Source organism: Ursus maritimus, unplaced genomic scaffold, assembly GCF_017311325.1.
Source record: "Ursus maritimus isolate PB19 unplaced genomic scaffold, ASM1731132v1 scaffold_5, whole genome shotgun sequence".
Classification (NCBI taxonomy): domain Eukaryota; kingdom Metazoa; phylum Chordata; class Mammalia; order Carnivora; family Ursidae; genus Ursus; species Ursus maritimus.
Genome location: NW_024426663.1, coordinates 40,654,548 through 40,675,066, shown reverse-complemented (window position 1 = coordinate 40,675,066; position 20,519 = coordinate 40,654,548). Strand labels below are relative to the sequence as shown.

Genomic DNA, 20,519 nt, shown 5'->3' with positions numbered 1-20,519 from the left:
ATAGAATACGCATGAGAGAAATTGTGGAAGACACAAAGAAATGGAAAAACATTCCATGCTCTTGGATTGGAAGAACAAATTTTGTGAAAATGTCTATGCTACCCAGAGCAATCTATACGTTTAATCCAATACCTATCAAAATACCATCAACTTTTGTCACAGAAATGGAACAAATAATCCTAAAATTTGTATGGAACCAGAAAAGACCCCGAATAGCCAGAGGAATGTTGAAAAAGAAAAGCAAAGCTGGTGGCATCACAATTGCGGACTTCATGCTGTATTACAAGGCTGTAATCATCAAGGCAGTATGGTACTGGCACAATAACAAATACATAGGTCAATGGAACAGGATAGATAGCCCAGAAATGGAACGTCAACTCTCTGGTCAATTGATCTGCAACAAAGCAGGAAACAATGTCCAGTGGAAAAAAGACAGTCTCTTCAACAAATGGTCTTGGGAAAATTGGACAGCCACACGCAGAAGAATGAAACTAGACCATTTACTTAGAGCACACACAAAAATAGACTCAAAATGGTTGAAAGACTTAAACGTGAGACAGGAATCCATCAAAATCCTTGAGGAGAACACAGGCAGCAACTTCGACCTCAGCCACAGCAACTTCTTCCTAGACACATAGCCAAGATAGGGGAAGCAAGAGCAAAAATGAAAGATTGAGACTTCATCAAGTTAAAAAGCTTTTGTACAGCAAAGGAAACAGTCAACAAAACCAAAGACATTGGACAGAATGGGAGAAGATATTTGCAAATGACATATCAGATAAAGGGCTAGAATCCAAAATCTATAAAGAACTTATCAAACTCAACACCCAAAGAACAAATAATCCAATCAAGAAATGGGCAGAAGACATGAACAGACATTTCTGCAAAGAAGACATCGAAATGGCCAACAGACACATGAAAAAGTGCTTAATATTATTCAGCAATATATATAATGGGAAATATAAATCAAAATCACAATGAGATACCACCTCACACCAGTCAAAATGGCTAAAATTAACAAGTCAGGAAATGACATGCTGGCAAGCGTGTGGAGAAAGGGGAACCCTCCTCCACTGTTGGTGGGAATGCAAGCTGGTGCAGCCACTCTGGAAAACAGTATGGAGGTTCCTCAAAAAGTTGAAAATAGAGCTACCCTATGACCCAGGAATTGCACTACTGGGTCTTTACTCCAAGGATAAAAATGTAGTGATCTGAAAAGGCACATGCGCCCCAATGTTTATAGCAGCAATGTGCACAAGAGACAAACTATGGAAAGAGCCTAGATGTCCATCGACAGATGGATAAAGAAGATTTGGTGTATACACACACACACACACACACACACACACACACACACACACACTGGAATATTATACAGCTACCAAAACTTGGCATATGCAACGATGTGGAGGGAACTAGAGGATATTATGCTAAGTGAAATAAGTCAATCAGAGAAAGACAATTATATGATCTCACTGATAATGTGGAATTTGAGAAACAAGGTAGAGGATAATAGGGGAAGAGAGGAAAAAATGAAATAAGACGAAACCAGAGAGGGAGATACACCATAAGAGACTCTTAATCTCAGGAAACAAACGAGGGTTGCTGGAGTGGAGGGGGTGGGAGGGATGGGGTGGCTGGGTGATGGACACTGGGGAGGGTATGTGCTACGGTGAGCGCTGTGAATTGTGTAAGACTGAAGAATCACAGACCTGTACCCCTGAAACAAATAATACATTATATCTTAAAAAAAAGAAAGAAAAAAGAAAACATTGTGCTTAGTCTTAGGCACACAGTGATACTCAATTAGAATTAAGTAGTTTTGGTATTTGAGTGTGGATTTCTTGTTCGTTCCCAGTTCACTATTACCTTCTATTTATGGGACAGTGAAGGCAGTTTCCATCAGAAATAAATTGATTTGGGGATGCCTGGGTGGCTCAGTTGGTTAAGCGTCTGCCTTCAGTCCAGGTCACGATCCCAGGGTTCTGGGATCGAGTCCTGCATCGGGCTCCTTGCTCAGCAGGAAGCCTGCTTTTCCCTCTGCCTGTTTCTCCCCCTGCTCGTGTTCTCTCTCTGACAAACAAATAAATAAAAATCTTAAAAAAATGAATTGATTTAAGCAAAAGCGATTTGAATTACCGGAATTTTAGAGTATAGGTGATACATAGTAAAAATAGAAATCCAGTAGAAACGTGCAAGAGTAGGTAAATGATTGAAGGATGGGAGTAATTCAGAACATTGAAGCTTTTTCTCCATTTATGTTATTGTTAGTTTTTTATTTATGTTTATTCAAGTATGTTAACTTATCGTTACCAGGTTTCCATGGATCTCAATAGTGCCAGCACTGTTGTTCTTCAGGTCTTAACACAGGCCACCAGTCAGGATACTGCTGTGTTAAAACCAGCAGAGGAGCAGTTGAAACAGTGGGAGACACAGCCAGGTTTCTATTCAGTGTTGTTGGTAAGTTCTGAAATAGTTTACTATTGTTTTTAATATACTATTGTTTTTAATAAAATGAGACACTGTTATTTTGGTTGTTCTAAGAATCTACTTGTATTGGTGGTTTACTTTAGTGAAACTGATTAACTGTCATTGCCACTGCCATGTATTAATTCAAGGCATGGCTCTTTTAGGGTGTTGAAATATTTGTTGATTGTTGAATAAATAATTGAGTAGGGTATTGGTAGTTTCTGCTCAAAAGGCAGCACTGTGCCGATATTCTATTCTGCATGTTCATGCTGAGCTCAGCCTGTAGGTGGTACACTTTCATGTTTTGTCTTCATTCTTGCCCTACTTAATTTATGTTGTCAGAGTTGTTCACGTCTCTCCATGCACCATCCGTCTGGTCTACCTTGCTCACTGTGTTACTTTAAAGCATCGTTTTCTTCTAAAAATCTCATTTTCTTGACACATTTGTTCTTTCCCTGTGTAATAATGGAAAATAGTATAGCAATTAACAATATATGCTTTAACTAAAATTTACTAGGAGTTCAAGGCTTTTGGTTAATCAAAATTATTTTCTCGATGCCAGAATAAAAGAATGTCTTTTTGTATTGAGGGTCTTTTTTTTTTTTTTTTTTTTTTCCTGAGAATTTCAGAACTCTGGTTAATGTTTGAGATTTGCTTTTGGCAAGGGCAGTGAGGCTACCAGTTGGATCACAAACTTGATCGAGTTTTGGGACTGGGTTGCAAATGCAAAGTAAAACTGTTTACCGTATCTTGTAAAAATAGAAAATTGTAGAGGTTGACGTATGTGTTTTTTATTTCATGGCTAAAATATTTGAATTATTTGGTAAACTTAAGAAGATACTGGTCATGTCTAGGGTCATACTTGATATTCTGAATGTAACATGAAATCTGGGTATTTGGCTTAGTAGAAAAAAAGTAAAACAGATTGAGTAAAAAAATTTTTTTCCTTAAAACATTGATTTTTAAAGATACTAAAGAAAATATTCTATCCTTATTGAGATAATCCCAGTATCATGTTTGTAAAATTTGGGTGCAGTATAAATCTCTAGAATATTTCTGAGTATCTTTATTTTTCATATGCTTATTTAAATGAATATGCTGTATAATTTGTCTTGTGTTTTTTCAGGCCAAAATATAAAACACTTCAATGTTTCTTACTTTGGTTACTCCTGGACCTTAAAAAAACCAATAGGCTTTTAACTATTGACTTTTTGTGCAATGTATGAATTATTAATAATACTAAGTGCCTAAGCCTTTTGTTTTTATATTTATTACCTCTACTTTTCTTAGAGGGGTAGTAAAATTGCTTTAGATGGAGTAGATTGTATTTATAATAGAGGCCTTTACCTAAGGTAAAGGCAGGAATTTTTAATTTTTCCCCTACTCACTGTCTTGGCACTTTTAATCTGTTGTAGCCTTAGCTGTTCTTTCTAGTTTAGAGGTCCTGAATTTGTGTATTTGATCCTCAAATTTGTGTTCCAGTCCTGTTGTTCAAAATACTTAAGGACTGTTTCTACTTGGATTCACACCTGCAGCTTGACTTTCCTTGGTTACCTGAGTGCAGCCGGGACAGGCTGATATCCACCATCTTTCCACAGCATTCCCACATTACCTCCAATCGTTCATTTGCTCCATGGATATTTATGACTCAGTCTATTGTGGAAGGTCGACATGTTAAGTGTTAAAATCGAATGTGATTAATATGGTGGGAGAAGTTCATTTTTTGGAAAGATGACTCAAAAGAAGGTCTCTGACTTAGTTGTCAGGGGTGTTAAGGATTAAGTGGGCATTACACAACTATCCTTGTAATTTTTTTTTTTTCTTATGTACACGATTTTTTAAAAATGGAATTATAGTATACGTGCCTGTTTTTGATAGCTTACATGTGGTGTTTTTCTATATTAAGGAACATATATCTACATCATTGCTTTTGATTTTGAGGTTGTCCCACACAAGGTTGTGTTTAAGAGGTCACCTCTGGGGATTTGAGTTGTTTTTGGTCTGAGGTGTAGTGCAGTTTAAGTCAGTCAGCATATTCCTACGTTTGCCCTATGTACCCACTATTCTAGGTACTTTTTTTTTTTTTTTAAGGAAATAAAACACTTTAATTCTGTCTTTGTCATGTTTTAAATTACAGTATTAATATTTTTTAATTTTTATTTCCATATACAAATGTTATAAATTTTTGATAATGTTAATAAATTTTTGGTAAAAATGTGTAAAGGTCACAGAACAGTTGTAATTTTCACCTTGACGATTAATGTTCTTGCGTGTTTAGCTCGCACAGTCATTTCTGTGATCTCCCACTGCTCTGAAAAAATAAGGACTGCCTGTATTCGGGTTAATGTTCTGCTGTCAGACTTATTTGTAAGCATAATTGTTTTGATGAGGATACTTGGAAATAGTTCATTTCATAGCATGTGCTAAGAACCCAGGGGCGTTGAGTCCTTAGAATCTTTGAATATATGCTTTGATGCGTCTCTTTCTTTTTAATTGAGAAGGTTTTTATTTCAGTGTTTGTATGTGTGTAGGTTGTGATACACGGTTAGGTTTGTTTCTGAGTTTAATTTTTTATTCAGAAAATTTTCAAACATACCTAAAGGTAGACTAGTTTAGTGAGTCACAGATATTTATTACTCAGCTTAAAGAATTAACATACTTCTACCAGGTATGCTTTCTTATATGAATTGTGGAGCTATAGATATTTGGAACATATCTCTGTAGCGATAAAATTTGAGTGAAACATTTAAAGTATTATCTGTACTTTATTATGGGTATAATAATTTTACTTTAACTAATGACATACTCATTTTAATACTGTGTTTTTTATTTACAGAATATTTTCACAAACCACACTCTGGATATAAATGTAAGGTGGCTTGCCGTGCTGTATTTTAAGAATGGAATTGATCGTTATTGGAGACGTGTAGCGCCTCAGTAAGTTCTGTCACTCTTCCTTTCCCAGCGTAATCCTTTTCAGATTCAGGGACATAGAAGAACGTTCCTATTAATCTTTATTCTTCACGTGGCAGAATGCATGTGTGCTTATTTCAGCACACGTACTAAAATTGGAACAGTGCAGGGAAGGTTAGCACGGTCCCTGTGTAGGATGACATTCGCGTTCGTGAAGAATGTGATATTTAAAAGAAAATGTGTTAACTACCGAAGAAGTAAAATGTTCTGCATACGTCATTGTTCATATTGCTTTTCTCCCTGAGTTTTTTTTTATCTGGGGAGGGATGTTGTGAATTTCTTGTACTCTGCTTTTGAGGATATCTAATACTATGGGCACAAAACAAATGCTGAGTGAATGAGTCATGTTGAAAAAGTCTTTTTTTTTTTTTTTTTTTTAAGAGAAGTATGAGGTTAGTTAGGATTTTGAAAAAAAGTCATTGAGAAGAAAACCCCAGGTCATTTCTGAGCCAGCTGGATGTTAATTTCCAAGTCTTCTGCATAATTTCCTTTGTGGGAGGAATGGGGTAGTAGACATTTGTAATCTCATCAGATTTGGTTATAATTGCTCCGTAGATGGTTAAGCAAACAGATTTCTCTTAATAGTTAGTTACATGTTATGTGGTTGATGGAAATGCAGTGTAGACATGACTCTGGATTTTGTTTGATAGAACGTAGTGAACTTTGCCAAAGAAGTAACATGGTCTTTGTTCTCCAGCAGATGGCACTGTAGCTCTTTATGTTCTTACATTCCTAAGTCCTTTAAAAACCATAAACCTGTCTGGGGACTTCAAGATGCATATAAAATATGCCCTTGAATAATATCAGAAGCAACTAGAATATTTTAAGGCTGCACTTAGGATACTGTAATGTAAAGCAAACCCTTTGTCTTATTTTAGAATTCATAATTTTGAGAGAAATGAAGTATTTAGTCATGAGAAATTGTGTGTAACCGAGTTCCTGGAGCCATTGCAGCAGTGCGTACTCCTCTCCTGCTGTGTCTAGTTAAATTTTAGGTGGCTCCCAAAGTGCATTTCGTCTTGCAGTTATATGGAGAATATGGTGATAAATGACAGCTTTGGAAGGGAGACATTGATGTTCCTAATTAATCCTAATTAATTAGATACTATACAGTTTCTACTTGGAGTATAATCTGACTTCATCTAATGATAGTATGTGCATGAAATTAAAGGTGCACTATTAGCTGTGTTTTCTAGGTTAATAGCTTGTTTCTTTAACATCTATATATTTTCTTGCATATTCACTCTCTATTTTGGTAGCTAGTCATTGTATTATATTCTCTTAGTTAAAGTTATAAAAACTCTTGAACCTGGCTTCCTGGCATAGAGGAAAACTTGAATTTCAAACTTGAAGCAAAAAAATTTAGTAGAAAGCATGATTTCACGGGTTTGGTAATAGAAGGGAGCTATCGAAGTTGGAAAGTACAGCACAGTCATAAAAGCACTAAAGAGATCCTTTCTCATGGAAAAGCACAGACTTGCCTTAGGCATGCATTCTTTTCCCCTGAATGTTTATCTTAATCTTGTTTGCTCGTTTGTTTACTCACCTTGAATAAATCACTGTTAAGGTTTAAAGAAACTTTTATGGAAGTATAATATAGAACATAACTGAAAAAGTGCATAAATGGTAGGTACAGTTAGAATGTTGGTAATGTGACCACATCCATGTAACTACCCCTCGGGCTAGGTGGAACATGACTAGTGCCCGAGAAGCCTCCTGCCTGCCCCTCACAGCCACCTATCCACCCCCTCTCCAGCAGCATTTGACATCTCTCACCCTAGATTAGCTTAACCTGTTTCTGAACTTCATACAAATGGAAGGCTTATAGTATATGTTGTTTTGTGTCTGACTTTTATTCATTATTACACTTGTGAGATTGATCCATGTAGTTGCATGAAAAGCTCACTCTTAGGTAGGAGTAAAACATTCCATTTTAGGAACATCCCATATCTATTCGTTCTACTGCTGATGGGCATTAAGGTTGTTCCTAGTTTTTGGCTATTAAAAATAATGCTTCTTTGAAAACTCTTTTGCATGTCATATGACACATAAGTGTGCACTTTATTGTCACGTATGGTCAGATGCTGGGTTCAGCTTTAGTAGATACTGTCACTTGGTTTTCACAGTATTAGTACTAGTGTACACTTCACCAGCAGCGTATCAGTGGTGGCATTCGTTCCACATTCTCACAGCATGCTTGCTCTTAGCTGTCATTTAGGTAGCTTTTCCATTTTTCTAATGAACAATGAGTACCTTTTTTATACACTAATTAGTCATTCGGATATCCTGTTTTATGACGGGCCTGCCATTTGTACATTAAAAAATGGGCTACTTTATTGATTTGTGGGACTTTGTATATATTTTGGACTTAGGTCCTTTGCTGAAAATACGTATTGAAAATATTTCCTTGTGCTTTGTCATGTGCCTTTCAGTTTCTTACGTTTTTTGTTGAAGAGAAGTTCTTAATTTTAATGAGGCTCAGTTTAGCTAGTTTTATATTTAGTTCTTTGGGGGGCCCATTTACAAAAATTTTGCTCCTTCCAAGATTACGAAAATAATATCTGTTTTCTTCTAGAAGCTTTGTTTCATGTTTCACAGTTCTGTGTGTTATCCGTCTGCAGGTGACTTCTTTGTAAGGTGTGTATTGGAAGGAGGGGCAGCCGCAGGTATTCTTGCCCCGTCCCATTTCAGTGGTTCCCTTGTTAGAAATCAGGCTTTGCAGCTGTAATGATCTGTTTTTGGATTCTCTGTTTTGTCCTTTGGCCTTTCTGTCTTTGCTTTAGTTGTTATATTTCATAAGTCTTGTTGTACTTTCTATTACTTTTTTGGAATTAATTTGCTGTTTTCTAGTTTTTTGAAATGGAAGCATAGATAATTGATTTTTACTTCTTATACATGCATTTAAAACTGTAGGGCTTTTCTTGTAATCTTAGCTTTAATTCAGTTTTATTACCATTCAGTTAAAAACTATTTAAAAATTCCTCCTGTGATTTCTTTTTAGACCCATGGGTTAATTAGAAGTATATTGCTTAATTTCTGGCATGTGGGGCTTTTTAGTTTTTTTTTTTTTTGTTACTGATTTCATCCTTTGAAATGTGCTGTCTTGTTTAGTAATCTCAGCATATGGTATTTTGGTAAATGTTTTATGTGCCCTTGAGAGGAATTTGTGTTTTGCTGTTGTGGATTGTAATGTTTGATATATGTGATTTAGGTCACATTTATCATTTATGCTACTCACGCCTTCTATATCCTTGCTGATTTTGTTGCTACATTTTTCATCATTTTCTGAGAGAGGTAGGTTAATCTCTAGGTATGATTATGGACTTGGCTATTCTTTACATTTTGTTTTTGCTGTCTGTGTATTGAGGCTATATTATTCAGGTCATAAAGGTTAAGTAAGGGTCATTATGTTTTTGTGGAATTGACCTTGTCCTTATTATGAAACGTTCCTCTTTATTTCTAGTAATGTGTTTCGGCTTCCAGTTTGTCTGATTTTAATACAGGCACATCAACCATCTTATGGTTGCATGGTATATCTTGTTCTGCTTTTTTCTTTCACTATTTCTTTGTTTTTCTATTTAAAATGTCCCTGGTATACAAAGCAGCAAGTAGTTGGGTTTTGTTTTTTATCAAATTAGATAAATGTCATCTTTTAATTTTAGTATTATGTTGATTTACATTTGTTGTAATTAAAGATAAAGTTGGGGTTAAAGCCATCATCCGCTATTTGTTTTCCATTTGATATTTTCCCCCTTTTTTCTTTCTTGCCCTCCTTTGGATTATTCAGGAAATTTAGTGTTACTCACTATTTTTTCCCCAAGGTTATTAGGACACTTTTTTTACCCAACTGATTTTTCTTGAGCTTATAATACGCATCCTGTACTTATTATAGCTTATCTTTATATTAGTAGTTTACTTTTTGTAGGTAATGTAACCTTATACTTTGACTCCATTTATGCTTTCCTGTCTTTTATTTTTGTTGTGGTTGAATACTTTAATTCTACATATATTCTAAATTCCACGACATACTATTTTATATTGTTTTGCCAGTAGTATTCCTTTTTTAAAAAAAAATAATTCCAGTATAGTTAAAGTACAGTGTTACGTTACTTTCAGGTGTATGTATAATATAGTGATTCAACAATTCTGTACTCAGTGCTCATCATGATAAGTGTACTCTTAATCCCCTTCACCTTAATCATATCACCCATTCCCCTCCCTTCTCCCTTCTAGGAACCCCAGTTTGTTTTCTTTTTTTTTTTTTTTAAAGATTTTATTTATTAATTTGACATAGAGAGACAGCCAGTGAGAAGGAACACAAACAGGGGGAGTGGGAGAGGAAGAAGCAGGCTCATAGCGGAGGAGCCTGATGTGGGCCTCGATCCCAGAACGCTGGGATCACGCCCTGAGCCGAAGGCAGACGCTTAATGACTGCGCCACCCAGGCACCCCCCCCAGTTTGTTTTCTATAGTTAAGACTGTTCCTTGGTTTGTCTCTCTTGTTCTTTGTTTTCTTTCTTCAATTACACATATGAGTAAAATCATGTGGTATTTGTCTTTCTCAGAATGGCTAATTTGGCTTAGCATTATACTCTCTGGATTCATCCATGTTGTTGCAAATGTCAAGATTTCTTTCTTTTGTTATGGCTGAGTAGTATTCTTGTTTCCGTGTGTGTGTGTGTGTGTGTGTGTGTGTGTGTGTGTGTGTGTACACACACACCACATCTTTATCCAGTCATTTGTCAGTAGACACTTGGGCTGCTTCTATAATTTACTATTATAAAGAATGCAGTAAACATAGGGATGCAAATAACTTCGAATTAGTGTCTCTGTAGTCTTTGTGTAAATAAGCAGTGGCAGAATTACTGCATCATATGGTAATTCTGTGTTTATTTTTTTGTGGAGACACCATACTATTTTCTATAGTGTCTGCCCCAGTTTGCATTCCCACCAACAGTGCACGAGGGTTCCTTTTTCTCCATATTCTAGCCCAGACTTGTTTCCTGTCTTTTTGATTTTAACCATTCTGACACCTATGAGAGGTGAAATCTCATTGTGGTTTTGATTTGCATTTTTCTGATGGTTAGGGATATTGAGCATCTTTTCATGAGTCTGTTGGCCTTCCGTATGTCTGCTTTGGAGAAATGTCTTTTCATGTCTTTTGCCCATGTTTTGATTGGATTATTTGGGGGTTTTTATGTGTGAAGTTGTATAAGTATTTTATAGATTTTTTTTTTTTTAAAGATTTTATTTATTTGACAGGATAGAGACAGCCAGCGAGAGGGAACACAACCAGGGCGAGTGGGAGAGGAAGAAGCAGGCTCCCAGCAGAAGAGCCTGATGTGGGGCTCGATCCCAGATCGCCGGGATCACGCCCTGAGCCGAAGGCAGACGCTTAACCGCTGTGCCACCCAGGCGCCCCAAGATTTTAAATACTAACCCTTTATCAGATATATCATTTCCCAATATCTTCTCCCATTCAGAAGGTTGTCTTTTAGTTTTATTAATTGCTTTCTTTGCTGTGCAGGAGCTTTTTATTTTGTTGTCATCCCAGTAGTTTGTTTTTGTTTACCTTTACTCAGGAGGAATATCTAGGAAAATTTTGCTATGCCAAGTGTCAGAGAAATTACTGCCTGTGCTCTGTTGTGGGATTTTTGTGGTTTCAGGTCTCACATTTAGGTCTTTAAACCATTTTGAGTTTATTTTTGTGGATGGTGTAAGAAAGTGGTCCAGTTTCATTCTTTTGCATATAGTTGTCCAGTTTTCCCAGCACTATTTGTTGAAAATACTTTTTCCCATTGCACATTCGTGCCTCCTTTGTCAAAGATTAATTGACTATATAATTGTGGGTTTATTTCTGAGCTCTCTTTTCTGTTCCATTTGTCTGTTGATCTGTGTGTCTGTTTTTGTACCATTATCATACTGGTTTGATTAATAGAGCTTTGTAGTGTATCTTGAAATCTGTGATTGTGATGCCTCCAGTTTTGTCCTTCTTTTTCATGTATTGCTTAGGCAACTTAGAATCTTTTATGGTTCAGTACAGATTTTAGGATTATTTGTTCTAGGTCTGTGAAAAATGCTGTTGGTATTTTGATAGGGATTGCATTCAGTCTGTAGATTGCTTTGTTGCTTTGGGTAGTATGGACATTTTGAGAATATTTGTTCTCCCAATCCGTGAACGTGGAATATCTTTCCATTTCCTTGTGTCCCCTTCAATTTCTTTCATCATCGTTTTATAATTTTCATAGTACAGGTCTTTCATCTCCTTGGCTAAATTTATTCCTAGGTATTTTTATTATTTTTGGTGCAGTTGTAAATGGGATTTTTAAAATTTCTCTTTCTACTCCTCATTATTATTTTGTAGAAATAGACCAGATTTCTGTATATTGATTTTGTATCCTGTGACTTTACTGAATTTGTTTGAGTTCTAGTAGTTTTTTGGTGGAGTCTTTAGTGTTTTCTATGTATAGTATCATGTCATCTCCAAATAGTGAAAGTTTTACTTCCTTACCAATTTGCAGGTCTTTTATTTCTTTCTCTTGGCTGGTTGTTATGGCTAGGTCTTCCCGTACTGTGTTGAATAACACTGGTGAGAGTGGACATCCTTATCTTGTTCCTGATCTTAGGGGGAAAGCTTTCAGTTTTTCGCCATTGAAGATGATATTAGCTGTGGGTTTTTCATAGATGGCCTTCATTATGTTGAGGTATGTTCCTTCTGAACCTATTTTGTTGAGGGTTTTTATCACAAATGGGTGTTGTACTTTGACAGGTGCTTCTGCATTTCCTGAAAGGATCATACGATTTTTATCCTTTCTCTTATTGATATCATATATCATGTTGCTTGATTTGTGAATACTAAAGCACCCTTGTATCCCAGGAATAGATCTCACTTGATTGTGGCAAATGAATTTTTACTGTATGGTTAGATTTGATTTGCTAATATTCTGTTGAGGCTTTTGAGTCTATGTTCATCAGAGATTTTGGCCCGTAGTTCTCTCTCTCTTTTTTTTTTTTTTTTTTTTGTAGTATCTTTATTTGGTTTTGGTATTAGGGTAATGCTGGCCTCATGGAATGAATTGGGAAGCTTCCCTTCTCTATCTTTTGGAATAGTTTGAGAAGAATGGGTATTGACTTTTCTTTAAGTGTTTGATAGAATTTGCCTATGAAGCCATCTGATCCTAAACTTTGGCTTGTAGGGAGTTTTTTGATTACTGATTCAATTTCATTCCTGGTAATCAGTCTTTAAAAAATTTTATATTTCTTCCTGATTCAGTTTTGGGAAGTTATATGTTTCTAGGAATTTATCCATTTTTTTCTAAGTTGTCCATTTTGTTGGCATTTAATTTTTCATAATATTGTTTTATAATATTTTGTATTTCTGTGGTGTTGGTTATTCTTGTTTATTTCTGAGTTTGAGTCCTCTCTTTTTTTCTGGTCTGGCTAAAGGTTTTTCAGTTTTGTTGATCTTTTCAAAGAACCACCTCCTGGCTTCATTGATGTGTTTATTGTTTTTATAATTTCTATTTCATTTACTTCTGCTCCAATCTTTATTATTTCCTTCCTTCTACTGGTTGGGTTTTGTTTGTTTTCCAGCTCTTTTAGATGTAAGGTTAGGTTGCTTATTTGAGACTTTTCCGGCTTCTTGATGTAGGCCTGTGTGACTATAAACTTCCCTCTTCATCCCAAAGGTTTTGGGCCATTGTGTTTTCATTTTCATGTCTATGTACTTTTTTATTTCCTCTTTGATTTCTTGGTTGACCCATTCATTGTTTAGTAGTATGTTATTTAACGTCCCTGTATTTGTGTTCTTTCTAGATTTAATTGAGATTGATTTCTAGTTTCATAATGTTGTGCTCAGAAAGGATGCCTGTATGACTTCAGTCTTTTTGAATTTGTTGAGGCTTGTTTTGTGGCCTAGTAGGTGATCTGTTCTAGAGATCATGTTCCATGTGCACTTGAAAAGAATGTATATTCTGCTGCTTTAGGATGGAATGTTCTGAATATATTTATTAGGTGTACTTGGTCCAGTGTCTCATACAGAGTCACTGTTTCCTTGTTGATTTTCTGTTTGGATGATCTGTCCATTGATGTAAGTGGAGTGTTAAAGTCCCTTACTGTTAATTGTATTACTGTCAGTTACTTCCTTTATGTTAGTTATTAGCTGCTTTAAGTATTTGGGTGCTCCCATGTTGGGGGCATAAATATTTACAATTGTTAAATCTTTTTTTTTTTTATTTTGTTTATTTATTTGAGAGAGAGAGCACATGTGAGAGGGCACGAGAGAGAGCATGAGAGAGACAGAATGAGCTGTGACAGAGGAAGAGGGAGAGAGAGAAGCAGACTCCCCGCTGAGCAGGGAGCCCAGTGCGGGGCTCGATCCCAGAACCCCAATACAATGACCTGAGCTCAAGGCAGACGCTTAACTAACTGAGCCACCCGAGTGCCCCTTTGTTATATCTTCTTGTTGGATTGTTCACTTTATGATTGTAAAGTGTCTTTCTTTGTCTCTTATTACAGGGTGTGATTTAGAGTCTGGTCTGATGAGAAGTATTGCTACCCCAGCTTTCTTTTGACAACCATTTGCCTGATAAATGCTTTTCCTTCCCTTTACTTTCAATCTACATGTATCTTCAGGTCTGAAATGAGTTTCTGGAAGGCAGCATGTAGATGGGTCTTACTTTTTTATCTGTTCTGTCACCCCATGTCTTTTGATTGTGGAATGTTTAGTATGTTTGCATTTAAAGTAATTATTGATAGGTATGTACTTATTACCATTTTGTCACTTGTTTGGTGGTTGTTTTTGTAGTTCTTCTCTATTCCTTTCTTCTCTTCTTTCTTTCATGGTTTGCTGCCTTTCTTTAGTGATATACTTGTTTCTTGCTCTTTATTTTTTGCGTATCTGTTACCATTTTTTGATTTGTGGTTACCATTAGATTTATATATGACATCTTTTGCATATAGCAGTCTACCTTAAGTTGATGGTTGGTTAAGTTTGAACCCATTCTTTTTTTTTTTTTTTTTTAAGATTTTATTTATTCATTTGAGAGAGAGACAGCCAGCGAGAGAGGGAACACAAGCAGGGGGAGTGGGAGAGGAAGAAGCAGGCTTCCAGCAGAGGAGCCTGACGTGGGGCTCGATCCCATAACACCAGGATCACGCCCTGAGCCGAAGGCAGACGCTTAACGACTGAGCCACCCAGGCGCCCCTGAACCCATTCTTGATTTACTACTCCCCTCTCCAGGTTTTAGGTATATGGTATCCTGTTACATCCTTTTATTTTGTGAGTCCCTTTACTGATATTTATAGATATACTTAATTTTACTGCTTTTATCTGTTGTACTTTTCTTACTCCGACTTAGGGTCTTTCTTTTTTACTCAAGGAGTCCCCTTTAATATTTCTTGTAGGACTGGTTTAGTGGCCATGAATTCCTTTAACTTTTGTTTGTCTGGGATACTTTTTAATCTCTCCTTATTCGGAGTGACAGCCTTACTGGATAGAGTGTTCTTGGATGCATTTTTTTTTCCTTTCAGCGTTTTGAATATATCATGCCTCTTTCTCTGACCTGCAGAGTTTCTGCTGGAAAATCCCCTGATTTATAGCCTTGTGGGGTTTCCCTTGTATGTAACTGCTTTCTTATTTCTTGCTGATTTTAAAGATCTCTCATCACTGCTTTTTGCCATTTCAATTACCATTTGTTCTGGCTTGGACCTCTGGGTTGTTTGTTTTGGGAGCCCTTGGTGCCTCCTGGATTTGGATATCTCTTTCCCTAGATTTGGGAAATTTTCAGCTGTTTCTTCTTCAAATACATTTTCTGCCCCCTTTTCTCTCTCTTCTCTTCTCTGTCTGGGATCCCTATAATGTGAATATTACTATGCTTGCTGGTGTCAGTGAATTCCCTTAGTCATTTTCATTTTTAATTTTTTTTCTCTCTCCTGTTCACCTTGATTGCTTTTCATTACTCTTTTCCGGGTTGCTGCTCCATTCTTCTGCTCCTCTAGTCTACTATTTATTCCATCTAGTGAATTTTTACTTTGATTTATTGAGTTCTTCATCTCTGATTGGTTCTTTTTTATGTTTTCTGTCTCTTTGTTAAGAGTCTCACTGAAATCCTCCACTCTTCTCAAAGTCCAGTGAGTAACTGTGATCATTACTTTAAGTTGTCTATCAGGCATATTACTTATCCCCATTTTGTTTAGCTTGCTTGCTCTGATTTTGCCCTATTCTTTTCATTTGGGACACACTCTTCCGTCTTCTCATTTTGTCTAACTTTCCGTGTCTCTTTCTGTGTTTTAGGAAAGTCAGCCACCCCTTCTGCTTTTGAAAGTAGTAGCCTTTTGAAGAAGAGATCCTGTATTGCGCTTTAGTACAATTTCTTGTTCACCAGAACCTGGCGCCTGAGTGGTGTCTCTGATGTGTGTTGCATGCACTCTGCTGTTGTGACTGAGCCATGTTTGCCTCCAGTTCAGTCATTTGTGCTGTTTCTGTTTGTATGTTGTGGACAGGGTTTGGTATCTTTGTCTTTAGTGGGCCAGTATGGGGCTGCCTTGGGCTTGAGTTGAGGTAGACCAGGTGCTTGTCAAAGATGCGGTAGCACCAAACTTCAGGACATTCTTCCTGGGTTTCCTCTGAGAAGCTTTCTTCGCTGGGTGGGTCCTACAGTCAGAGCAGAAGTCTGCCCCCAGTCTAGTGCTGCACTGCGTTCAGACTGGTGTGTGTGATTATCTTCTCCTCTACATGGGGGAGGAGTCTCTTTGTTCTAGTTCTGTGCAAAATGTTGTCGGGATTTTGATAAGAAGTGCATTCTATGTGTAGATTGCTTTGGGTAGTATGGACATTTTAAGAATATTCTTCGAATCCGTGAGCATGGGATGTCTTTCTGTTTCTTTGTGTCATCTTGAATTTCTTTCATCAGTGTTTTATAGTTTTCGAAGTACTGGTCTTTCACCTCTTTGATTAAGTTTACTTCTAGATGTCTTATTGTTTGGGGAGCGGTTGTACATGGGATTGTTTTCTTAATTTCTCTTTCTGCTACTTTGTTCTTGGTGTGTAAAAATGCAACAGATTTCTGTATGTTGATTTTGTATTCCGTGATCTTACTGAATTCATTTATCACTTCTAGTAGTTTTTTGGATGAGCTTTTGGGTTTTCTATATATAATATTATGTCATCTGCAAATTGAAAGTTTTACCTCTTCTTTACCAATTCGGATGCCTTTTATAATTTTGTGTTTCTGATTGTCGTAGGTAGGACTTCCAGTACTGTGTTGAATAAAAGTGGTAAGAGTGGACATTCATGTCTTGTTTCTGACTTTAGAGGAAAAGCTGTTAATTTTTCTCCATTGACGACGATGTTAGTTGTGGGTTTTTCATAGATGGCTTTTATTTTGTTGAGGTATGTTCTCTCTGAATCTGTTTTGTTGAAGGTTGTTGTCATGAATGAATGTTGTACTTCATCAGCTGGTTTTCCTGCATCTATTGAAATGATCATAGGGTTTTTATCCTTTCTCCTAGTGAAGTGATGTATTGCATTGATTGATTTGTGAATATAGAGCCACTCTGGCAACCCAGGGATAAATCCTACTTGATTGTGGTGAATGATTATCTTAATGTATTATTAATTTTGCTAGTGTTTTATTGAAAATTTTTGCATCTGTGTTCATCGGGGATATTGGCCTGTAGTTCTCTTTTTTTGTAGTGTCTTTACCTGGTTTTGTTATCAAATGAATTCTGGCCTCATAGAATGAATTTGGAAGTTTTCCTTCCTTTTCTGTTTTTTAGAATAGTTTGAGAAAATAGATATTAATTCTTTTTTAAATCTTTGGTTGAATTTGCCTATGAAGCCATCTGGTCCTGGCCTTCGTTGGGAGTTTTTTTAATTACTGACTCGATTTCTAGGCTGCTTGTTGGTCTGTTCACATTTTGTATTTCCTCCTTTTCAGTTTTGGTACTTTCTATATTTCTAGGAATTTATCCATTTCTTCTATGTTGTCCAATTTTGAGGATAACTTTTTATAATATTCTCTTATGATTGTGTTTCTGTGGGTGGATTGTTACTGCTTTTCTCTCATTTGTGATTTTATTTATTTGAGTCCTTTCTCTCTTTTTCTTGATAATTCTGGCTAGAGGTTTATCAGTTTTATTAATTTTTTTCCAAAGAACCAGCTCCTGGTTTCATTGATCTGTTCATTTTTTTTTTCTTTTTTAGTTTCTGTATCAGTTATTTCTGCTCTAATCTTAATCATTTCCTTCTTTCTGCTAGTTTTAGGTTTTGCGTGTTCTTTTTCTAGCTCCTTAGGTTTAAGGTTAAGTTGTTTATCTGAGATTTTTCTTGCTTCTTGAGGTAGATGTGTATTGCTATAAACTTCACTCTTAGAACCACTTTTGCTGTATCCCAGAGGTTTTGGACCATCATGTTTTCATTTTCATTTGTTTCCATGTACTTTATTTCTTCTTCTATTTCCGGGTTGAGTCATTCATTATTCAGTACTATGTTATTTAACCTCCATGAAAACCTCCATGGTCTTTCCAGATTTTTTCTTGTGATTGACTTCTAGTTTCGTATCATTATGTTCAGATAATAGGTATGATTGCAGTCTTCTTGAATTTGTTGAGGTTTGTTTTGTGGACTAATATGTGATCTATTCTGGAGAATGTCCTTGTGCACTTGAAAAGAATGTGTATTCTCTTGTTTTAAAGATTATTTATTTATTTGAGAGTGAGAGTGAGAGAGCAAGGGGAGTGGCAGAGGGAGAAGCAGGCTCCTTGTAGAGCAGGGAGCCCGATGTGGGTCTCGATCCCAGGGCTCTGGTATCGTGACCTGAGCCAAAGGCAGACACTTAACCAACTGAGCCACCCAGGTGCCCCATATTCTCGTTTCAAGATAGAATGTTCTGAGTATATCTGTTAAATCCTTCTGTTCCAGTGTGTCATTCAAAGCCATTGTTTCCTTGCTGATGTTCTGTTAAGATGGTCTATCCGTTGATGTAAATAGGATATTAAAGTCCCTTACTACTGTATTATTACCTATTAGTTCCTTTATGTTTGTTACTAACTTCTATGTATTTAGGTGCTTGTATGTTGGGTGCATAAATATTTGCAATTGTTATATGTCTTGTTTGATTGTCCCCTTTATTATTATATAGTGTCCTTTGTCTCTTGGTTCATTTTTTGTTTTAAAGTTTATTTTGTCTGATAAAAGTATTGCTACTCTGGCTTTCTTTTGACATCCATTTGTATGATAGAGCTTTCTCCATCCTTTCACTTTCAGTGGTGGAAGTCCATCTGGAGTAGTTCTGGGCCCTTTTGGGACTGCTTGCCCACTGCTAGGATTGTGGCACTGCTTTGGATGGGCTTCAGCCAAGTGCATTTTGGAGGGGCAAGATAGGTCAATATGAGTGTGGGGCATGCTGTTAGCAGGCTAGGTGGGGAGTGTTGGTGCTGACTGGTTCCAGCCATTTGTCTGCTTATCTAGGCTGGGGTTGAGAGGGGAATGGCACCTGTCAGCTCTTTTGTTTTCAGAGAAGTCTCCCAAAGTTCCCTGCCTCTCCAGCACAGGCTCTGTGATGAGTAAACAAAAATCTCTTTCCCATGCACTGTAGATGTTTTCCAAACTGCTGCTTCTATGCTGTATCTCAACAGGGCTGTTTGTTGTGCTTTGTCTTTAAGGGCAGGGACTCCCATCTTCCCAGCTTTCCCAGGGCCCGGCCCACTGATTTTTAATGTTCCAGGTGGTAAGCCCCAGTAATCCTTAGACCTCATTGGTTTTCAAAGCCAAAAGTTATAGGGATTGGTCCTCCCTGTGCGTGTCTCCCATGCCTGGGGTGCCTGGTATGGCGGTTTGCTCCTCTTCCCTCTCTGCACCAGTCTCATCCCTCCTTCCCTTGAACAGTCTTGCAGGTCCGTTTTGCTCCTAACCGTGTCTTTGCCCTTCCTACCCTCTTGAGTATTGCCTGTTCTCTACATTTAGCTGTGGAGAGTCTGTTCTGCCGGTCTTTGGGTCGTGTTCTGTGTTACTTACACAGATGTGGGTGTTACTTAGTTGTATGCATGGGAAGGTAAGCTTAGGATCCTCCTGCTCTGCCATCTTCCCTTGAGAAGCCAGTAGGAGTATTCCTTTAAATTTCTTTATAGAGTTCTTCATTTCTTTCATTGGTATTGGGTTTCCATCTGGATCCATTTGTTTTCTGCCAAAGAATTGCCTTTAGTATTTTTTTGATGCACATCTGTCAGTGGACAGCCTTGAAACTAGAAGTCCATTTTTTCTGTCCCTTTCTTTGCCTCTCTTCTTTCTTTTTCTCCCCCCCACCCTTTTTTTTAAAGTAAGTTCTACACCCATTGTGGGGCTTGAACGCATGACCCAGAGATGAAGAGTCATATGTTCTACTGACTGAGCCAGCCAGGTCCTCCTAGACGTCTATTTTTTTAATTATATTTTAATCTGGATATTTTCTGCTGACGTTCTTTCAAGTTCATTACCTACATTTTGCCTTTTTTTTTTTTTTTTTTTCTTAAATCAGTTCTAGGATTTCCCTTTGGTATTTTTTAAAAAATGAATTCCACCTCTGTGGTGAAATACTATAGTTTTCATCTATTTTCTTGAACATAACCATAATTTTTTAAAGTGTGATTTTGATAACTACAATGTGTATATCTCCTGTTTCTATTCGTGTTTTGATTTTAACCATTTTTATCTGGTTTGTATTGTGCCTGATAAGTTTTGACTCAATGCTAAACATTGTTTAGGGAAAATTGGAGAGGCTTTTTTGTTTTTGTTTTTTTTTTACCAGGGAGAATTTCAATTTTTCCAGGCAAACAAAAAGAATATGACTTGAGCCTTGGTTTAGTTGTGGGTGGTCTCTTTCTGGTTTACTCTTAATCCCAATTTTTAGCCTTCTTGGAGTTTCAGCTGCAAGCTTTGGGTATTTACCAAAGTCTTGCCTTGTTGGTTGGCCCTGAGCTTCAGTTTTTGTCCTTCCAGCCCTGAGACCTGGTGAAATCTCTTTCTTGCTTATTACTCTTGTAGCTGCTGCTGTCACCTTGATTTCTTGTGGGCAGATACCTCGAGGGGGAAATGTACTG

The 20,519-nt window shown here is 36.9% G+C and overlaps 1 protein-coding gene and 1 non-coding gene across 3 annotated transcripts in view; both read left to right on the top strand.

Moving 5' to 3' along the window:
* IPO11 (importin 11) overlaps positions 1-20,519 on the top strand; it is a 203,463-nt gene that overhangs the window by 22,846 nt on the left and 160,098 nt on the right. For both annotated transcript variants that reach the window (XM_008691374.2, XM_008691375.2), the window contains exons 2-3: positions 2,317-2,460; positions 5,306-5,406. In XM_008691374.2, the coding sequence (XP_008689596.1) occupies positions 2,323-2,460; positions 5,306-5,406 (239 nt within the window). In that variant the 5' untranslated portion in view covers positions 2,317-2,322. The remainder of the gene's footprint in view (positions 1-2,316; positions 2,461-5,305; positions 5,407-20,519) is intronic.
* Positions 5,511-5,613, top strand: LOC121100829. Its single transcript, XR_005832623.1, has one exon. It is a non-coding gene; the product is annotated as a U6 spliceosomal RNA (small nuclear RNA).